This window comes from Ovis canadensis, chromosome X (genome assembly GCF_042477335.2).
Source record: "Ovis canadensis isolate MfBH-ARS-UI-01 breed Bighorn chromosome X, ARS-UI_OviCan_v2, whole genome shotgun sequence".
Taxonomy (NCBI): domain Eukaryota; kingdom Metazoa; phylum Chordata; class Mammalia; order Artiodactyla; family Bovidae; genus Ovis; species Ovis canadensis.
The window spans coordinates 59,028,096-59,050,588 of NC_091727.1; the positions used below are offsets into that span (position 1 = coordinate 59,028,096).

The 22,493-nt window shown below is 50.6% G+C and overlaps 1 protein-coding gene across 3 annotated transcripts; it reads right to left on the reverse strand.

Moving 5' to 3' along the window:
• Positions 1-338: 338 nt before the first annotated feature.
• On the reverse strand, positions 339-22,434 carry UBA1 (ubiquitin like modifier activating enzyme 1). 3 transcript variants are annotated; one of them, XM_070290224.1, is made up of 26 exons: positions 22,200-22,434; positions 14,297-14,413; positions 14,109-14,167; positions 13,840-14,008; positions 13,617-13,751; positions 12,576-12,682; positions 12,254-12,344; positions 12,014-12,146; positions 11,424-11,521; positions 11,171-11,317; positions 10,863-11,039; positions 10,632-10,736; positions 10,464-10,544; positions 9,958-10,113; positions 8,178-8,343; positions 7,816-8,012; positions 5,472-5,536; positions 5,033-5,228; positions 4,235-4,309; positions 3,926-4,115; positions 2,687-2,775; positions 2,306-2,398; positions 1,986-2,177; positions 983-1,084; positions 788-888; positions 339-671 (listed from the first exon to the last, which is right to left on the reverse strand). In XM_070290224.1, exons 2-26 carry the CDS (start codon positions 14,411-14,413, stop codon positions 536-538), a joined length of 3,177 nt encoding a protein of 1,058 aa, XP_070146325.1. In that variant the 5' UTR covers positions 22,200-22,434; the 3' UTR covers positions 339-535. The 3 variants fall into 3 exon arrangements, with proteins under 3 accessions (XP_070146325.1, XP_070146323.1, XP_070146324.1); XM_070290222.1 differs by lacking the exon at positions 22,200-22,434 and adding an exon at positions 18,948-19,181; XM_070290223.1 differs by lacking the exon at positions 22,200-22,434 and adding an exon at positions 19,074-19,157.
• Positions 22,435-22,493: the final 59 nt, after the last annotated feature.

Genomic DNA, 22,493 nt, shown 5'->3' on the forward strand with positions numbered 1-22,493 from the left:
ACAAGGTTAGAGCAGTTAAAGGACTTGTTCAAACACTACTCTTTACTACCTCTCAAAATCAATAAGGCAGGGAGTTAGGAGCTAAAGACAGAGAAGGCTCATTTGAACCCAGCTCCAATGAAGTCACAGAGACCAAGATACCTGCTCTCTATGGCCTCACCCATGCTGCCACTTCTTCCTAAGCAGGAAGGACAGGGGGGAAGACTTGGCAATTCCCACATTTTCTCTGCCTGGGATGCTGGCAGCTGGGATGAGGCTGAGCCCTTTGGGTTACCACATGAACTACACAGCTCCAGGAAGTCCCTTCTTTCCCTGGAACCAGCAGGGTATGCCACATCTGGGTTAACAATTCTTTATTAGGAGTCAGGTTCTGAACAAGGTAGAAAGCAGTGGCAAGAGGAGTTCAGGTAGGGGGATGAGGAGGGGAACACCAAGCCTGGCTAGCTGGGCCACTGCCAGAGGTCAAACGGGAGCCCTGGGATGGAAGGGATCTGGAGAGGGGGTGCTGGGGTCAGTCTACAGGAGAGGACACAGATCAGCGGATGGTGTATCGTACATAGGGGACCTCAACGTCCTCGCCGCTCTCATCGTTACAGCACAGCTCAAGCACCAGTGCTCGCACATGGCGCCCAAGCTTTCGTTTCGACACACGGCTTACAATCTCGGTCATCCTGGGGACGAGGGAGCAGAGGGTCAGGAAGGCAAAAGGTAAGTGAGAAGGGGCAGCTGGGGGCAGTGAGCAGCAGTCGGACAGCTGCAAGTTGAGGCTCCCCACCACCCAACTCACGGCTGATCCAATCGTTCCTTGAGCTTGGCGGCTGGCATGAAGAAAGAGTAGAGCATAGACACGCCCTGGGACAGCATAGTGATCTCCAACTTATGTTCTGTCTGGAAGAGGGGGAGGACATCAGTGTCACAGGGGTGGACAGGCCAGTCACCTGCACACGCCACCCCCAGGTCGGGTAAGAGAAAGGGCTCTCACCTTGAAGTAGTCGAGGAACTGTTTGAGGGTCATCTCCTCACCGTTAGGCTGCAAACCCTGTACCTCAAAGCGATCCCACAACGTCCACTCTTGGTTATAGTACTGTGGGGAAAGTAGCAGTCTATGGGATGGGGGCCATCAGGGCACCAAACCCCATCAGTCTCCCCCTCATTCATGCAGACATGCTAAGTCAGACCACAAGCCTCTTTTGTCCAAAATGTTCTTGTGGCTTTTGTCCGGCCTTGAGTAAGCAGTGAAACCCTTATGATAATTGAGACAAGGCTTTACATCATGGAATCATATTCTCTTCTGCTCATTTCCTATCCCCTCATCTCTCCCACATTCTGCTCTAATGACTTCTTCAAACAGGCCAGGTACACTTACCTCAGTACCCTTGCAGACACTGGTCCCTCTCTCTGGAATGCCTTTCTGGCAAAGCCTGGCCTGTCTTCTCACCTCCTCCAAGTCTGGACTCACATGTCACCTTCTCCTTAAGGCCATTCCTGACTATCCCACATTTAAAATTCTAAATCCATCCCCTTGCCCCCTGGTATTCCCAAGTTCTCCTTATCTTGTTCTTTTTTGGAGGTTCTAAAATCATTTACTGTATCACTCTATTTCAGGAATATAACCTTAGCACCTGTAAGAGTACCTAGCACACAGTAGGTGCTCAATAAATATTTGAGTGCATAAATGAATGAAGCAAGTAAAAGCACTGAGCATAGTAAGCACTCAATAAATGTTGGGTGCTACTTTTGTGCAGTTATTAATCATAATCTAATATTCAAATATCTTTTCTGAGGGCTCCCACAGTCAGAATCAGACACCTACTTAACACATAGAAGGTACTTAGTGAGTGAATAAATGAACAAGGGTATACACGAAGGAAAGAGGTACACATTGACAGAAACCCTCTCCTGGTGACAGGCTATGAAGCAAACTACATCCAGCTCTACAGACAAACATCCCACCCACAAACCCACTTCCTAATGTAGACCCTTACCTGGTGACGAGGTGCTGCAAGGGGCTCGGAGAAGCCAAAAAAGGGCAGGGCCAAGTTAAGGAAACCATTCTTGTAGGAGTTGAGCTGTCGGTGCCCCTGCACCACCTTGTACAGCTCTAAACACACAAGGCCAACCACGGCTGCTGTGGTTGTGGCAATGGCTGGGATGATCTTTCCTGCAATCAGCTTGCTCTGTGAGGCAGCAAAGGATCAAGGAAGGTGGAAGTTAAGAGTAGAAGAGGCTGAGTCTAAAGAAGAGATGAAATGTGGGCAAATCCAGCCCGGGAGAGGGTGGAACATTGGGTCTGGGTTTGCCCCACCTTGTGCCGGTCTGCAGGGGGAATGTCATAGTTCTCTGCTCGGAGGTTGGATGCGGCCACGATGAAATCCATATGGAAGTTGGTGTCATCATCCTTTTAGGAGTGAGAGGTTAAGGGAGGAGGGTGGGGAGACAATAGGAGAAAATCAGAGGAAGAGGATTCCTGGCCTCTAGGGGCACAAGTATCCACTGCAATTACCTGCTGGGCTCTCAGATCACAAAGGCATGGCTGGGAACATCTATTCATTCAGGACCGCGTAGCAGGCCCATGATCCAATCCCACAAAGGCCTGGGGCTGCCTCCCGATCCTTAGTAGCCTGTTCTGTCCAGCCCACCTATGCTTATCCCATCCCCACTGCCTGCTGGGGCCCCCACCCAGCACCTTCTCAAAGTCGATAGGGTACATCTTGAACCCAGGGAGCTTTTCAGGACTGGGCAGTGTGGCCTTGAGTTCTTCCAGACGGCTGTCATCTGCAGGGAGAGAAGGACACCATCAACGCTTTAGACCCAAGGCCAGGGTCTGAGGTAGAAACAAGGGGGGCAAAACGTGTTTAGGGAGACAAAGGTTTTGAAAAGGAAAGACATCCTGGGAGAGACGAGGGACAATGGCAAGAAACAGTGCAGGACAACAGAGTACAAACCTGAAGAAGATTGGGGCGGGAAGGGTGCAGTGTGGAATATCAAGAGAGGCAAGAGAGACTAAAGAAACGAAACAAAGACATTAGGAGAAAGTGGGGATGGACAGATAAGGATGGGAGAGCAGTAGATCTCAGGGAGAATGATGCAAAGAGGTGGGGAGACATGGAGGATACAGGGGAAAAGGGCAGGGGAAGATATACAGAGAGGTAGTTGGGAGAAGTGTGCAGATGTGGTTAAGATGGGAGGACAGAAGATACAAAAAAGTAGAGAATGGGGCATATATAGAGGGTGAGATAGGTGAGAAGACTGTATACCCCCTATATATACTCTATATACACTCTGTCTGCATGTATATTACACACACACACACACACACACAATGTTTATACACATTTTACATGTACCTGTAATGTATGTTTTATACAAATACATGTACATGTATATGAGGAAAAAGATGAAGGAAATATGGGTGAAATGCAGAAGCAGAAAAAATATACAGAGAGGATCATGAGGGGGTAGATATCTGGGAAGAAGATGGGAGACATGGGAGAAAATAAAAACAGCCACATTCATTCATCGTGTATGGCTGCTTTTGGGCTTCAACTGCAGAGATCATTAGCTGCAGACACTACATGGGCTAAAAGAGTCAACTGCTTGGCCCTTCACCCGATAAAGAGCATGAGCTGGGGGAGAGAGATGGGCAACTGGGGTGGAAATATGAAGAAGGGGATGAGGAAAACTACGTGGAGGGTAACATCACGGAGAAGACACACACGGAAGAACATGGGGTGAGAGGATGGGAGCAGATACCAAAGGAGCAAGACCACTGGTGGAAATCACACCTTCCAGATAAACAGATCAAGAAGGAAGTCTCAGGACAGGGTTGCACAGTAGTGCCGGGGCAGAGAACTGGTGAGGAGGCTGCACTGGGCAGAGGACCAGTGGGGCAGTAACTCCTGGCAGAGGGGCCAAACATCCTCACCCACAGAGGCATTGGCGCTCTGCAGCTCCTGGTCAGAGACATGGATCTTGACTCCAGACTTGGGGGTGAACTCGGGGACCTGCACGGACTGTAGGAGCGTGGCCACAGCAGCTCGGTCCTGAGAGCCTGTCAGCCCGTATGTCTGGGCGAACAGGTTGGCAGCAGCTATCACGTAGTCCAGATGAAGGGGCTGGGAGAAGGCAGGGCCCAGAAGGGTGAGCACATCTGCCCTCACCTGGGGAGTCTTGGCCTCCTTCCCTCCCACCCACTCTCCACCTGACCCTAGGAGACCCCAAGGAGGAGACTTACGTTGCTGACATCAAAGGTGAGTGGGTGTGGACAGCGTTTGGGCCCAGACCAGAATGGAGCTCCTGAGCTTGTGAGCTAAAAAAGTGGAGAGATTTTTGAGGAGTAGGATCTAAAACTGGAGCCTCTCCAGCAATCCTAACTTCTCACCTGGCCCTTGGGTGTGCCCTATTCACTAGCCCTGGCTGGGCACGCATGGCAGGGGATGGAGTCAATCATGAACAACCCAGACAGTAAGGGTCCTGTGAATGGAAGTTCTGATGCCAGGGTGAACTAGGGGTGTTGCTGAAAGAACTCCTGGCACTCACTCTGTGCAAGACACAGCTTAACAAACTCTTTGAACTGTCAGGTACTATACTGAGTTAATATTAACAAACACTAAGAAATCCTCACAAGAACCCTCATGAGGTAATTATTACCACCTCTACTTTACTGACAATGAAACTGAAGTATACAGAGAAGCTATGTGACTTGCCCAAGTGCAAATGGTGCTTGGAGTTGAACCCCCGCTGATTTCCTGAGCTCTTAACTCCAAGATTTCTCCTCTATGATCGCTACAGTCCTAGGAGGTGGATGAGTCAGCCCACCCCACAGGTAAGGGAAACAAAAATGAAAGTCTCTTGCTGCAAAGAAAGGGGATGGCAAAAATAGGTCAAGTTTAATCATTTTTCTGAGACTCCCCACACCTTGGGGCATATGCCACAGCTGGACTAATCTCCAGGAGGAGCCAGAGAACTCACAGCAGGCTCCCCTTATGGAAAAAACACATTCTGCCAAATGGACCTGGCAAGTGGGCGTTACCTGATCAGGAGGGAAGTTGTGTAGCAGCTGCCGGATGTTGTTAGAGTACTGCGTGTGCCAGTGGTGGCAGGCCCAGGTCACACAGTCAGCCCAGGTCTGTGGCCGCTGCAGCACAAGACTGCGCTGCACAGCCTCCAGCACCTCCAGGGGTTGGGTGCCCGCCAGTCGTAAGGTCCGCTCCACAAACTTGGAGTCTCTATCAGGAATTGGGGGGGGGTCAAAGGGGTAGGATTACACAGCGGCCTCAGGAGTGGGCTCCAGGGCAACCTCACTTTCTCCAGAGAAAGCTAATCCTGGCCGCCAATGGAATGAGGCCCAAGCCTCATTCAGATTCATTTGAGAAGTGTGCCTGTGCTGAGTGTCACAGCAATGAGGAAAGCAGCCAGGATGCCTTGACTGGCGGGCAGGGTGTGGGCTGAGTGGACATTTGGTTACTTACGTGAGGTATTGGTTGACGTTTTCTGCCGGCTGCTTGAAGAGGCCTTCAAACTCATCTCTAGCCCACTACAGACAAACAGATTACAGGGGGCAATGGTGGACAAAACAGACTTCTGGAAGCGTTAGAAACACCATCAGTGAACAAATCCAATGGGAAGAACATAGCTGCTCTGGCAGAAGGTAAGCCCCCCCAAACTTCCCCACTCCTCGACCCCCTAACACCTCAACTGAAAAACCAATGAACTTGACTTGGGACAGTGGTTACACTAGTGAATGTGTGAAAAAAAAAATTAAGATCTGTATACCTTACTTGAAATATGTCATGCCTCAATAAAAAAAAAAGGTTCAGTTATGTATATATTAAAATTTACAAATAAAAGAAAAAAGAAAATTCAGACCAAACCGAAAAATAATTTCTATACAGGCCCTGAAGATTCAGCAGCAATCTGGACAGAGGCTCTGCCCTGAGTGGGTTTGGAGAACACAGAAGTGAGATCTAGGTTCAAATCCAGCTATTACATAGTATCTAACTTTGTGACTTCAGGAATACACTTAACCCTGTGGTGGTGGTGCTGCTAAGTCACTTCAGTCGTGTCCGACTCTGTGCAACCCCATAGACGGCAGCCCACCAGGCTTCTCCGTCCCTGGGATTCTCCAGGCAAGAACACTGGAGTGGGTTGCCATTTCCTTCTCCAATGCATGAAAAGTGAAAAGTGAAAGTAAAGTCACTCAGTTGTGTCCCACTCTTAGTGATCCCATGGACTGCAGCCTACCAGGCTCCTCCATCCATGGGATTTTCCAGGCAAGAGCACTGGAGTGGGCTGCCATCGCCTTCTTTCCCAAATAGATACTGTAACAGTCCTAAGTACCTCGGGGTTGCAAGTATGTATACATTTACAGTTTATTTAAAATAGCACCAGATACATAGTGAATGCTAAGTGCTTTACAGCAACCCTGTGAGGTATACACCACTGTCAACTCCATTTCATGAGACAGAGAAGCTAAGTCCAAGGTTACTTACTAGTGACCTAGTGACACTGTGGCAGGTGCACAAATATAAACACACTCAGCCTGGAACTAGAGAGGGGGAAGGGAAAATGATGGAGGAAACTTTTTTTTCCTCTCCCTATTCTGTTCGCATATCCCATACTTCAACTAAACATTCTGAATGGTCTGCTTTCAAAGACTGCAGTAAGAATCATCTGATAGCACAAAATCCTCAGGTTCTGACTAGAGGCATAGGTGCTGGATAACCTAGATATATTCATTTTGTAAAAACCTCCAGGCAGATAATATGTGCACTGCTGTGTATTATATATGTATATGCATCATACCAACAAAATCATCCTGGAAAACCAGCTGTTAAACCCATTTGGAGCAATAGCAGGGGACACATGAATAGGAACTGTTAGAGACAAATAAGTAACCAGGAGAGACAGTAAGAATTACCACTAATGTTGTTCAACATGAAGGTGGTGTTTTGGCTAGATGCAGCAGTTCTCACCTGGGAGTGATTCTGCCCCCAGGGGACACCTGGCAATGTCTGAAGACATTTTTAGTTGTCACAAACAGAAGAGGGTGCCATTGGCATCTCGTGGATAGAAGCCAGGAATTGTGCTAAACATCCTATGCTGCTTAGGATGCCCCCATGATAAAGAAATATCGGGCCCGAACTGTCACCAGTGCTGAGGTTGAGACCCTGTTGTGTGGGAACATAGCCTCCCTTTGAAGAAGTATAGGGAGTGAAGCATTGTGATGTCTGCAGTACACATGAATCTAAGAAAATATGGCAAAACATTAACAAATGTTAAATCTAAGAGTATTTGAGTGTTTCTTGTACTATTCTTTGTATTTTGTCTAAATGTTGAAAATTTTCCCAAAAGAGAAATAAATGGATCATTCTAGCAATATAGGCTGCAATTTACACATTCCATGCAATTTTCCAGGCCAGAAAACTGGAGTGGGTAGCCTTTCCCTTCTCCAGGGGATCTTCCCAACCCAGGGATAGAACCCAGGTCTCCCGCATTGCAGGCAGATTCTTTACCAGCTGAGCCACAAGGGAAGCCCAAGAATACTGGAGTAGGTAGCCTATCCCTTTTCCAGCGGATCTTCTTGACCCAGGAATCGAACCAGGATCTCCTGCATTGCAGGTGAATTCTTTACCAACTGATCTATCAGGGAAGCCCTAAATGTTGAAAATTATCCCAAAAAAGAAAGAAGTGGATCATTCTAGCAATCTAGGCTACAAGATGGGAAGAGAGATAGGTTTAGAGAAAAAGCAGAGGGGCTGGCAGCCATGAGGCCAGAGTGCCTGCTCCCTGCTCTCTCCCACCAATGCTGATCACCTGCAGGGTGTGCTCGATGGCATTGGGGAAGTTCTTCAGTGTGCAGATGGGGATGGACTTTTCAGGCGGGTCCTGGCTGGAGCTGTAAGATTCTGTTAGGAAGGGGATCACCACCTGCACGTTGCCCTTGGTGCCCAGTGTGCCCGACTCCAGCAGTGGCTTACGGTAGTACACGCAGCGGCGGTCCATGTACATGCCTGGGGGTGGGGTCACAACATAATGTGAGTGGCAAGATGGAACATTAGGAGGCAGGAAGACAGACACCTCCAAAACATACACACACACACACACACACACACACACACGTGCGCACGCATACATGTAACTTGGCCCCTGACCTCCTCACCCGCCTCCAAACTCACGGGCATCCACATTATCCAGGGCATTGGTTACACCATCCAGGTTTTGGAAGAAATCATCATCATAGATGCGCTCAGTGTCAGGACCTACACGGTTCTGGTGGCTTGTCACTCGGATATGAGGATTCATCTGGCGCACAGCTGCAGCAGCTGTGTCAGACTTTAATTTCTAGGGGGAGTGAGAGTGGGAATGGGGGAACAAAACTCAAGTTATTCATGTGTGTAACCAGAGAACCTCTACAGAGCTGTCCTCCTGAAGGCTGACATATTTAATGCTGCGAAGAACTAGGCCCTGAGTTCAGGAAGCTCTCTGGTTTGGCAGGAGACAGTTCATGACAGTACCACAGGGCTAGGGCAGGGACTAATATGCCAGGGGTTCAGTGGAAAGGGAAGCAGCAGACAGGCCAGCCTTCTGTCCTTCTGCCTACCCAACATCCACTGTTCTTTCAGGTAATGGCACCTAGGCTGGGGAACATTCCCCCTAAACAAAACAATCTTAGCATACAGACAAGAAGTTCGAATCAAGCCATATCCTTCCTCTGCTGAAAACCCTCCCTTGCTCCCACCTCCACCGAAGGTAAGATGACTTGGTCCCCATTTCCTCCAGCTTATCTCCTACTCCCCTCCCACCTAGGATCTTTGCCTGAGCGGTTGAGGAACTCTACTTCCTCACGCCCTCCAAGGTGGCAGAGATGACCCCTTCCACATATCAAAATTGCAAACTGATCTCCCTGGCCTGCCCACTTCCCTCATCGTGCTGTTGCTCTTTCCTCTGCACAGCACTTACCAAGAACGCTGAGTATAAATTTTATTACTGTACTGTGTTTATTCTTTACTCTGTCTCCACTCCACCAAATCTTTGTTTCCTTGGTGTACTCCAAGTACCTACAAGAGCACCTACGTGGATAACTATTTGGTGAATAAATGAATGAACAAAAGGGGAGTCGATCCTGGACAGGCAATGATGCTGTTCCCCACAGAAGGCCTACTAGCTAGATCCCTGTATAACCTAGCTTCTATCTGTGCAGAGAACAGTGAACCTAGCACAAGTGCTCTCCTAGGAAAGAGGCCTCCTGGCCAGGTTGGGCCTTGGCTGCAGTCTGGAAACCTGGATTTCAAGAGTTCTTACCATTCCCCACCTGGTAAAGGCTGCTCACTGTGCCTAGGCTGCTTATGAAAACCCTACGGTTTAGGCCAAACTCCTGCTCTCCTTTTGGAGTCTGCAATTTGGGGATGTTCCCAGAAGAGGGAGCCTACATGACCAGCCTACAGTAAAATCCTTGGGTACTAGGTTTCTTACAAGCTTCCCTGACTGGCAACATTTCACATGTGTTGTTGCAACTTGCTACTAGGGGAATTACAGGTGTCCTGTGCAACTCCACTGGGAGAGAGTCTTGGAAACTTGTGCATGGTCTCCCGCAGACTTCACCCCAACTTCTCTTTGCTGATTTTGTTATGCATTCTTTCACTGGAATAAATCATAGCCCTGAGTATGACTATATGCTGAGTCCTGTGAGTCCCCCTAGTGAATCACTACACTTGGGACCCCCAACACACTGTCCCAACCAGCATTCATAAGAGGTCAAGGAAAAAGAAAACAGGACATGAAAAACGGTGGATTCAATGGAAGAGTACTCAGCATTCATTGAACGAGTGACAGAAATTGAGGGAGAGCTGAAGGAAAGAAAAAGGCAGTAAAGCCCCCTTTTTAGGAAGAATGGGAACAAAAGACAAGATGAAAACAAGATGATAAAGTACCGCCTCCACCCCTCATCACACTCACAGTGACATCCCAGGGCCGGAACAGAAACTGTCTGTTCAAATTTGACTTCTCAATGGTGTCCATGTCTGTGACAACAATTTCTCCATCTTCTGCACAGCCCAGCCCAATCATGGCAAAGTTCTTGAGCAGTTCACAGCCAATGGCCCCTGCGCCCACCTAGAAGACAACCAAGAAGAGACAGAGTGTCTGGGTCAGGGTGATGCAGTCAGCGTGAAGTCATTCATCACTCTGTACTCTCACTCCCCAGAAGACAGCAAGAGAGGGGTGTCTAGTGCCACATCCTTAAGTGCCACGGCTATGAAAATAACCTAGTCATCTGAGGGTGGAGGCACAGATGGGGGAAACAGGACATACTAAGCTTTCCCAAGATTAAAAAAAAAAGGCAAAAGTCATGTGATACAGATACAAGAACCAAAAGACACTCCCTCAGGTGGCAAGAGACACCGTAACAGGTAGCCAGAGGGCAGGGGATATGAAGGAAGCACGTGTTCCAGCGGATCACTCACCAGGAAGTACTTCTGCTTGCCCAACCTCTCCTGCAGGTCGGAGCCAAATACAGCCACCTGCCCATCATAACGGTTCTGGCGCTGAGGAATGCAAAGGGAGAAAGGTCAGAGAGCAGCCTCACCAGAAATGCCCCCTATGTCACCTACCCCAGGGCTCTACTCACATACCGGGAGGCACTTGTCCTCCGTGAGGGCCTCTTTGTCCTCAGGGAGACACTCGAGGGCATCAAAGTACAGCCACTGCATGATGGGCATAAACTTCCCAGAGCAAGCCTGGAGAATAAGCAGGAGAGGGGAAGTAGTCAGTGCTTACCTGGGGCCTCATGCAGATGGGACAAGTGATAGAGGCAGGGAGGCGCCTGGCCTATGCCAACCCTGGCCTTTTCCACCTATGCTGACCTTCATGACCTCCTGGGCAGCAAGGCCCCCAATGAAGGCATTTATGGGAGCCAGGTCCCCAGCAGCCACATATGCTAGCTTCCGGATGAGGTCCTCATCCAGGCTGCCCTGCTGCACTGCAGGCAGGGATCGAGTGTTCACAGCCTGGGCTATGGTCACCAACTCTGCTGCATCCTCCTAGTGGGGCCAAAGGAACCAAGAGCATGCCTGTTAGGTCACTGCGTTAGGGGCGAGAGGTGTAGGGAGAGGGGCAGAATGGGCCTGCAGTGCCAAGGTCATCTACCCTGGCTTGGCTCACCCACACCCACCTCATTGTGGGGCCGAGGGGACCGACCATGCTGAGCACAGAAATGGTGCAGGGCCTGGAAGCCAATGTGTAGCTGGGCAGGGCGGGAATACTTGGCGAAGTCTGTCATCACAAAGTCAGGCTCTGCTAGGGAGGCTGGCAAGGATTTCTGTGGGAAGCAGGGCATCAGAAAAAAAAAAAAAGAATCAGAAGAGAATTGAGAACCGTGAGATGCCCAGCCCCAGCTCCTACAGCCCACTGCCCCTCACACTCACAAAGCTGATCTTCTTGGGTACTTTGACCTGGCTGACGATGCCTCCGCGGATATAGTCAGAGAAGCTGGAGGTGTCACAGATGCTAAAGGTGTAAGGACCTAGGGTAGACAAAACAGTCAGGACACCCACTCTCCCTAAAACCTACAACCACCTACAAGATGAGGGAAAATCCATTCCTGACCCAGCTCAGACATCAGGAGTAATCTCCTCTCCATCCTGAGTTCTACTCGAATTTCAGAAACCATCTCCCCTCTACCCCAGACCCAGCGCCCATGGGACCCCACGTCTCTGACCCCAAGTCTACAACGGAAGACGTTCTCTGCTCCCTGTCTGAATTAGCTCAGACACAAGTGGATCCTCTGATCTTTGTTCAAACACCAGAGACCTTGCCTCCCCTCAGTGCAGCTATCAGGGGCCTATTCTACGAACAGCTCAAACACAAGACAGCATTTCTCCCCCACACCCTGCTGGGCAGACCTTAGGAGACTCTACCTCTGGTTCATCCCAGATACCCAGGATATGTCTCCCCTCACACAGAGCCCAGGGAAACGCCTCCTATCTCCCCTGGTTCCCCCCTGGCCCTAGCTCACCCAGGACTTTGATTTCCATGGGCTGACTTCCATTGAGTTCAATCATGCCCTGTACTTCCGAAAAGGAGACGAAGTCGCCAGTCTCAAAGCCATGTCGGGCCTCATCCAGACAGGTAACCACACCGGGGTTGTCCTGGTTGAAGGAGGAGTACCTCAGAGGCAGGTTCAGGGTACTGGGAGCAGACAGGAAGGCCTGTGACCGCCCATCCGCCTGCCAGGACCCAAGGCTGGCCTCCTCACCTTGGTGACCATAGAAACCATAGCACTGAGCGGCTGCTCCCCATTGGAATCAGTGAGGATCATTTCCTCTCCAAAATCACAGAAGAGCTGCCTGTAGAGGGAGGCAACAGGGCTGATGCCCGAGTCCCACGCGCACTGAGACTGCACGTGTCCCTCAAGATGCAGCGAGTATTTGCTGAGCAAATTCAACCCATCACTGCTGGGAATCAGACTGTGCTCATGCTACGTGGGGCAAGGTAAACACACAGCATCCAAAACCCAAAGGCCTAAGGGGGGCTGAGGGCAGTCAGAGCTTGGGGTGGAAAAGAGCAGGGACACTCACCCAAACAGGCCCCGGGTGTCTGCCACCACCAGCTTGATGCCACGGCTGTGACAGAACTCACCCACCCGCAGCTGGTCCTCCAGGGGGCTGTTAGTGAGGACCACCACCTGTGGAGAGATGGAAGCTCAGGCGAGGGCCCAGCACCAGGGTGAAGGGTAAAGGGAGCGATCATGGAGGAAGGCTGGTAGGAGGGCTCACGGGGTCTCTAAGGCTTTGCTGGTTCAGCTCTCTATCACAAATAGAAAGTATCTACCACGTATCAGATTCAGCCCAAGCAAAACTCAATGAAAGGAAATGTGAATCCCTAGACTATGGCAGGCAAGGTAAAGAGACAACTGGGAGGACAGTCTGGGTAACAGCTGACTCCTTCATTTGCCAACACCCACTGCTGCCTGTTTACAGCCCAGCCATGCCCTGGGAGAGACAGAAGTAAAACTTTGTCCTCAGCCAAAGTCTGAGCTCACTCCTACCACACCCACTTGCTCCCAATTCTTAAAACACCTGCTCAGCCATGGGTCTCTGCTGAAAGCCTAACCATTCCCATCAGGGTAAGCTCCCATGGCTACAGCAGGGTTCAGCAGCAGTGTCCTGGCTCGCAGGGACACTCTGGGGCAGAATTTCAGCTCCCACAACTCCACTTTCTGGCCCAGAGTTTATTTAACCAACAACCAGCTGCTAGTCCATAGCCCTCACAAAACCTTTATCAAGTCAGCATTACTACCATTCCCATGTCTGCAGACAGACAAAGGCAGAACAGGAGACTCCATGACCAGCCTGACGTATCCAAGTACAATGAGAGACTCGTGCCAAGGCAGTTTGGCTCCAGTCTGTGCAAATAACCACTATGCCTTCCCGTCTGCTGGCTCACATATTCCTCCTAAAGAGGCAGGCCCAGGGTCTAAAGCCTGCTCGTATTCCCTCGCTGCAGCCTTAGCGTGAAACCTGACACACAGACTAGCCCATTAAATGTTTATCAAACGAATAAACCAGAGCTGGGCTCTGAGAGAACTGAGCAGGAGGCCAGATGATGGCCCATGGTACCTGGAAGTCACTGAGAAAGTCCTCCACAAGGGGCCCGGTGTAGGCGCTGACAGGCACGTAGCTGTTGAGCTCAGCAAGGCGGGGCTGGGAGACCTCAGCTCGGTTTTTCCCTATGTCTTCTTCCCGCAGGTAGAACTGCAAAGGAGAGTGTAGGAAGAAGTGAATTGGCTGTATAGCCCAGAGGGCTGGGGCCTTGGCAAAGAAGGGGGATGGTAAGAGAAACCTGGGAGGAGAGGTCGGCCCACTGGGCAGTGCCCTGGTCATGCAGTGTGACAGCCTTGACCCCACCAAGGATGATGTTCTTGGCAATCTCCACGCCCAGGCCCCGAAGGCCTGATACCAGTACGCTGGAGGTCTGGAGCCGCTTCATTGCCTCATGGCCCAACACATACCTGCCAGGTTAGAGGGTGTCACAGGTCAGGGTCACACCCTCCTGACCCTATCCACTCAGAGCCCCCTCCCACCTCACAGTCCAACTTCGGCCCCACTCACAGCTGCCGGGAGTAAAGGCCTTCATCTATGTCTGCGTCACTGCCATTTTTCGCCATTCCCTAGAAATGGAGGGGAAGACTAGGTTCAGGGAGATGTGCAGAAGGAGGGACGGGACAGACAGGACAGGCATACAGAAAACGTTCCCACCCACCACCCCGCCTGCCAGTCTCTAGGAAGAACACACTCACGTTAGTTGGCACCGAGGGCACTTCGGACAATACGGAGTGGGCAGGGGAACAGTTAGAACCCGGCTTTGGATCAGGCCCGGACACGCGACGTTTCTTGGACAGCGGCGAGCTGGACATCTGGAGAGCATAAAAGTAATCAGAAGTGAGCCTGGGGCATGCGGGTGTTCCTGCTGGTTAGTGATGACTGGGGGGGAAAAAGGAAGATGTAAGGGCTAATATCCCCATTTTACAGAAGAGGAGACAGGTACAGAGAGGTGAGGTGACTTTCCCAGGGTCACATAACTGTCAGAGCTAAGATCTGAACCCAGGTGATCTGGCTTGCAATCCATGCTGCTGACCACCAGGCCATTCGCTTTTCTCCCCCGCCCAGCATAATGAGGGAGAGACTCCAATCCTGTGGGAGGAAAGGAGTGACAAGAATGTACTTGTTGGGGAGTCAGAGGAAGGATGTAGCTTCAGGTCAGACCTTGCCACTCCTCAACAGATATCATTTAACCCTTATGGGCTTGGTTCCCTTGCCTGGAAAACACAGGTGAGAATACCACTTACCTACCCCATGGAGTTGTTGAAGTAATGAGATATAACACAGACCAGAGAGCCTGACATGGAGCAGCGAGGGAGGCAATAGCAAGGAGCCATTCTCCTCCCCCTTAATCCCAACGACAGGGGTTAGAGAGGGACATGTGGCTTGGACATCCACCAGGGTGGCATGATGGCAGGAGATATTATGCTGAGAACTCAGCTCCCAGAGGGGTTCAGAGAAAAGAGTTACACAAAGTCCAACCCCCTCCCCACCACCTCCAGCTCCAGGAGGGGAAAACAACCAGAGCCAATAAAAGAAGTTGCAGAGAGAAAGAGAGAGGAAATACACACTTCCCAAGCCTTGTCCCTGTGTGGAGTCCTTTAAACAGATCAACAATGATACATGAATATTTATTAGGAGTCCTCCCTGTGCCAGATATCAAACTAAGCACTTTATGAGCTATGCCTCACTTTGTCCTCAGGGCACCTCTGTGGGGTTTGGACTACTATCAGTAAGACCGCCCCTCAACTCACACTGGAAGAAAAAAAATCCACTCAGGGACTTTGGAGACTTGACCGAGGTCCCCACAAAGAAGAGTGGCCAAGCTGGAATCATACTAGGACCTGCTGACCCTGGAAGCCCAGGCTGCCTCCTAACCTTATGGTGTTTCATCCACTCAATGGTCCTGACCCTGCGAGGCAGGGCTGAGTGTCCTTGCCAGACAAATGGAAAAACCTGAGCTCATGAGGACTAGGTCCCAGAGACAAAATAATGCAGCCTGCTGTGAAAGTGAGATCTTGGAGCCAGGGGGTGACTGGACCCAGAGGCTGGAGATGACAGGACTCTGAATCATTTCCCCTCACCCCCAATGCACCTCTAAGCCTCTGTTCTCCTACACTGAGCCTTTTCTGACACCAATCACACCAAGTACTCCCACTGTACCTAAGAGGCCACTTTGGCACTTGTCACATGCTAGCACTAAGCAAGATAACAAGAGCACCCTAACATCTACTAGGAGCTTACTGCCAATCAATCTCTGGGTAAGGGGCTTTGTCTAGTTCTAACAATGCTCACAAACCAAATAACCTTATACCTATGCCACAAATTAGAAAACAAGGGCTCAGAAAACTCCAGTCACTCCAGTCTAGCTGCTGCTAGACTGTTTACCAAACACCTCCTGGGGGAACAGAGTCAGGACCCAGAGCTTGGGGCACAATCCACATGGCTGACAGATGAGAGGTGAGGGAGGGGTACCCAGGAGGCTGGCTACGGTCCAAGGCACCCAGCTGAACTGCTGGGAATGCCAAGAACCAACCTAGGTAGAAGAAGCTTGGTGAGTTAGTTGGGAGACCAAGGCAAATTCCATTTTCCATGACTGACTTCCTGAGACAGAGTAGGGAGCTCATTTCCTTTGAGCCCCATTTTCTCCACCCCCCCTCCCCCCCGCCGGCAAAGCAGGGACAAATGGAAATACCCTCAAGGGGCTGCTGCTGCTGCTAAGTCGCTTCAGTCGTGACCGACTCTGTGCGACCCCATAGATGGCAGCCCACCAGGCTCCTCCTAGGGAGGTTAAAAAAGTCAAAGTCTGTGGTCAGAACTCAGCGATTTAAGCTCCTCCCCAGACACCTCCAGAGAGGCCTGCATTATTTAGTCATCTCCTTGCCATGCCACTGATTTGGTTGTTGAGCACACACCATCTCCCTGCACCTGAAATTAGAAATGGTCCAGGGCCAGAGAGATCTCTGCTCTCTAGACTGACATCTGGATCCCTAGGGCTGGCAGTGAGGGTCTAAGCAGGTTTCAGCAGATGGTCTGAGAGAGGACTTCAATTGCAGAGATTGGGAACAGGCCAGTCTCAGGGCAAGCAGAAAGGGATCTGGGGCAGAAACCCCAGAGCAGATCTAAAGATCCTCCACCCCAAGTATAAAATCAATACCTTTTCTCTCTCAACACATGCTCAGGCTCCAATGAGGACACACGTACTACCAAATGTTCAGCAAACCTGAACGAGGACTCAGAGAGCTTCAGAGCTTGCCTGAGATCTCCAAACTGCTGATTTTGAAGCCTAAGCATTCTCTACCACCCAAATCAGAGACGGTTTGAGGTAGGAGCCCTGGAGCAGGCTTGAGAGCAGGCAGCCACAGGTCAAGACATCAGCACGGGGAGAAGGTAGGACACAGGATGCTGGGGCCTGTCAAGCCTCCTAAGAGGGATTAACTGAGAAATCCCTAGGAATATAAAAGAGAAGCATCAGGAAGCGGTTGCCTGAGCCTCTGGAGGGTCAGAGGGAGACAGGAAAGGGGATGTTAGAAGTCCAGGGTGGGGAGGGGGGCAGGGGTGGTGTGTTGTGGACAGCCAGGGTGTGACTAGGCAAGGTTGTTAAGACTCAAATCCGGGTCTTTAGAAAAGGAGCTTTCAGGAAAGGGTGGGGAAATTGCATTTGAGGCCCCAGTGGCTACACAGGGAATGGATGGGGGATTCTGGGGCCCAAGGAGGTTTCAGGAAGATGATGGGGTCTCGGGGTAGGGATGCTCTCCATCAGGAGGATGCTGGGGCCCTGGGGATCTACACTGGTGGCAGAGGGAAATCTTTGACCAAAATTAACAGGGACTTGCAGGGGAAAAGGTGTCTCTGACCTTGATATCAGAGATCCAGGAGGCTACAAGGGTGGATGCTGAGGGTGGGGCTGTGGAGGCATTTCTAATGGAGCAACAAGGCCTCGTGTTGATCTCTGATTGGTACATGCTAGGTACTGTAACTGCTCTGAGGAGTGGAAAGAGGTTGAGCCCAGACAGTTCTGGCCCTAAAGATTTCAGTAAGCAGGGTTTCTCTGACCAATTATGTGGAAGCCCATGGAGGCTCTGAGAGTCGGTGCTGAGGAGGGGTTTTCTACTCTGATGGAGAACAAATGGACCTGTTGTGGGAAGGGACAACTGACCATGATGTTGGGGTCCAACAAAGCTGAAACCCTGAATGAAGATGCTGGGATCCTGGAAGGCTTTGAGGGCAGATTCTGAGGCCTGATGCAACGTTAAGCAATCTGTGAGAGAAGCTAGAACCCTGGTTGGCTTTTGAAGGCAGAGGTTGAGTGAAGGGTGGGATTTGAGAGGCAAGTCTCTGATGCAAGGGGCTAGGAGCCAATAGGGTCTGCAAGGGCAGAAGCTGGCAGAGAGATCTCTGATGGAAGACTGTATGTCCAAGAAATGCCTCCCTCCTGTCTGGTCCCCTGGGAAACTCTGAGGGAAGATACTGGGGGTTAGGAGTGTCTGATGGGGGAGATGTTGAGGCGCTCAAAGGATAGTCTCTAAAGAGAATACTGGGACCACAAGAAAATAGGAGGCACTCAAAATAAAGGAAGTCTTTAAGGACAGATTCTAGGAATGAAAGCAGTCTCTAAAGGTGAATGCTGAAGTGGACCTCTGAATAGAAATGCTGGCCCAGAAGGGTTTCAGAGGTAAGATGCTGGAGCCAAGGTGGGTTGGGAGACCTCTGGTATGTGGAGGAGTCGTCTCTGACATGGAGGCCAAGCACAAATTGCCTTTTACAGGGTCTAGACTCCTTGAAAGCTCTAAGGGCAGACTGTGTGTGTGTGCCTATGCGTGTGGAGGGTGGTTCTGAAGGAAGATGCTAGAGAAGGTTAAATGAAACCAAATGGACCCTTCCTGAGGTTTGGCCCCTCTTGGAAGCTGCGAGGACAAATTCTGAGGAACGAAGGGTGAATGAAGAAAGATTCTGGGGGTACGTCTTTAATGACATACACCGATAGGAGGCTTTGACCAGGAATGTCGATCCCGTTTAAGTCTCCATTGCTGACTGGGGGAAGTTCCGATCTGCCATTCAAGAGGCAGGACAGGGCCAGGTCCCTGATTAGGAATGCTGACTGAGTCTCTAATAGCAGATTCTGGAGGTCTGAGCCTAAGGTCAGATTCTGGAGCCGGAGGGACAGGGCTGGTCCCAGATGGGGAATATCGGCCCCGCCCAAAATGGACCCCCTACTTCTCTTCAACGATCCCTCCGTCCAAGTCATCACCACCTGCCCCGACATCAGCTTGGTCCAGCACCGGCCCAACACCATCCAATCCCGAAACCCCTGCCCCGGCCAAGGCGCTGAGAAAGGCCGTTTGTTACCAATGCCGGTTCCCCGGGTCGCGCCGCCGCCAACTCCTCTAGGAGCCGAAGCCAAGCCCGGCCGCCACCCTCCTCCTCCTTCTCCTCCTCCTCCTCCTCCCCGCCGCCTGGGCCGCCTAGAATCACCGCCGCCGACTTCTCCCGCGTCGTAGTGGTTCTGCTCGTTCCTGCCACCTCCTTCACCTCCGCCGCCGCCGACACAAGATGGCGGCCGCGGAGCCCGAGGCCGGAACAAAACCTTGGGCCCCACCCCCCAGAAACCCGGATGTACGCAGGCCGCGCCCATTCATGAATCATGTATGATGGTCCCCGTTTGTAACTCATTCGAAGGGGAACACCACCATCTGGTGGCTACTCTGGCAGTAACTAGGCAAACAGGTAAAACGACAGAAGGCACACCCGCCAAACGTGAATAATGAATACACTGTTACAGCCAGGCTACCATGGAAACCAAGAAAGGCCACCAAAGACACATTTCCTGATCGTGAATTATGCATGAGGCCAGGTGACTGGTTGACTAACACCCCGCAACCAGAAAGCCAATGTTAAAACATGGAAGCCACACCCCGATGCTCATGAATAATGAATAATCTTGCTGCAGCCTGGAAGCCAAGGAGACTGAGGCGACATCTCATGAATAATGCATAAGGTGGGCAAGGACAAAAGAGACAGGTCCGCCCACTGCTGCATCTGATACCCTGTAAACAGAGAAATAGGGCTAACACAAGAAAACACTCTCACCTGGCTCATGAATAATGAATAGTGATACTGCTGCAGCCCAACCTGGAAACTCAAGAGAGGTCAAGAAAGGTCCCACCCAGTTACTGATGAATTATGCATGAGGCTGGATGGACAGAAATACTCCAGCCAGCCCTGCCCAGCAAGTAAGGATTATTGTATTCCAGCCAAGGCAACGTGGTCACCGCTTCCTGTTCATGAATAATGAAAGATGCTGCAGAGCCGCAGGGGAAACCCACGGGGAAGTGGAGCTGCCTCCTCCCCACCGTTAACTAAAAGCACGTGAACCAGAGCTGCTTTGGTCCACCCAAATCCAGGTTTACTACCTGCGTTTGGCAGTTGCCTGTTTCTACAACCGTAAAATGGGGGTAGTAGTAGAATCCACCTACATCATAAAGGCAAAATGTGTCACTATGAAAACCAGAGAGTATAAACTATGAAATTAACTCAGAGTAGTGCTGGCACAGAGCGCTGTTACATTTTTAAAGCATTATATATTAATGTAAAGGTAACATGTAAATATAATATTTTGTATTGATATAAAATTAGTTACGGGTGAAGGTATACCCAGACACCAGAGAAACCCCCGACTTGGGGCATTATATAAAAAATAATGCCTTGAAACACCCTTCCAGATTTACACTGTAAAACAGAGCACTAAGGCCACCAATGTTCATTAAATAGGTAGCACAGACTACCAGGTCACCAGAGACACAACTGTATACCAAAGCCCCAGGCACACGATAAACACCCACTACATTTCTTTTTAATAATAACCAATCGCCTGCTATGTGGTGGTTCCTTTGGTGAGTCCTTTCCATGCGTTGTGCCACTAGTCTCAGGAATGCAGAGCAGGAAATCACTTCCTTCAGGTCTCAGGTCAAAGGAGACCTCCTGAGTTCTCAAATCCTCACAAAAAATCAGTTCCACCCATCGATGACTAGCTTTGTGACCTGGGACCAGACAGTTCTCTGGGCTACTGTATCCCCACCCATAAAATGAGAACAATAGTAACCTACCTTGTGATGAAGTTTAAATGAATAAACATGTAGAAAGGGCTCAGAACAGTGCCTGGCCACCTGGTGCTATATGACTAAAAGTAGTAGTAGTAGTAGTAGTAGTAGTAGTAGTAGTAGTAGAAGTACCAGTGAATTGGATGGGTGGGAGAGAGACATTATGGTATTTAAGACTACAGACTCTGGAACTAGACTAACTGGATTTCAATCCTGGCTCAGCCACTCACTAACTGTGAGTAACCTTAGGCAAATTACTTAGCCTCCTGGTGTCCCAGTTTCCTCATCTATAAAGTGGGACGATAATAACCTACCTCCCAGGGTTGTTGTGGGGATTAAATGGTCTAATAAGGCTGCTAAATGAGTGCAAACTAACCTGATCACCATTATGCTCAGACTCATTTTTTCAAGTTCACAGATCTGCCAAAGATCACACAGCTGGCAAGGATAGATGTGACTTGAATCTAGAGTCTTTGTTGATAATCTGGGATTATCGGGCCGCAAAGAATGAACAATGCGCCAGGCCTCATCCCTTCGTGAGATGCAAAACTTTTAAATCCTGAAACCTCTTAAGGAAAAGCCAACAGCGGATCGTGCCGTTGAAGCCCTAAAAGCTACGCCCCTCATGAATTATGCACAATGCCCCTAGACAAGCCACAGAAAACTCGGCCGCTACTCACCTTCTTAGGCTTTATCAGTGTGATCTAAATTTACCCGGCAGACTGCAAGGCGCCCCTTTCAGCACGCCCCTTAAGCACAATGAACCGCTCCCTTGTGAATAATTCACAAGCTGATACTTCCAACGAACCAGGTGCGAAAAGGGCCAAAATGGTCTTCCTCAACAGCTCATCTCCTCACGCATAGCGAATAAAGCCATGGCAAAGGAAAGCCGGTGACACTCTGTCCCCTCGGAAGAGCCTAGCACGCTAGGCTCCAGCGTCCCTCTACAGCCTGGGCTGGGGGCTCCTCTTCCTAAAACAACATGTGGGCCTCAATGTGTCCGGTCTCTCAGCCTTTAATACCCAAGCGCGGTGAGACATCATAATAGAAGCAGAGGTCACAAAGGCCATTAGATATCTCCACATGCCACGTCGGTCCCGCCTGTTCCCACCGTCACCAGGACCCTTCCTGAATCAAGCCCTTCCCAAATTCCGCCTTGAGTTCAGGAACCTCAAACTTTGCCTCTCCCCTTGGGAAGCACACCAAATCCTACCTCATGGACAAGAGTATTCATACACGGATCCTAAGGGTCTCCCCAAACATCTCCCTAAACCCAGTCTCTAAGGGGTATAAACCCTGCCTCCGAGGGACGCTCGGAAAACAGACTTCAAAGTCCCACCCCGGAGTCCCTAACGCCACTTGCGTCCCCTCAAAAACAGCCACCTCTAAATGCCACACGGGGCTCAGAGCTCCCAAATATGCCCCTTCGAGGATCCCAGAAATTGAGCCCCCTCCTTCGAATGCTGTTCGGGGGACTGGGGGGAACCTTCATCCAGCTCACCCCCTGTGCCGGGCGGAAGCCTCGCCTTCCTGCTGGAGATGAGCCGAAGCCACGGGGCAACGGAAGAGCAAATCACCTCAGGCGTAGAAGAACCAGAGTTTGCGCTGAGCTCAGAAGCGCGGGGCCTTGAGGGGGCGGGGGGCCGGTTTGGGACGTACCACAGATGCCAAGCTAGAGGGGAGCCCTCCCCTGATCCTGCGCTCTTGGAGCCTGTGTCAGACCCAGACACCCCTATGAGTTGTGGTACTTCCCAAACGCGCGAGGCATGCTGGGGGTCGTAGTCCAGTTGGGCCG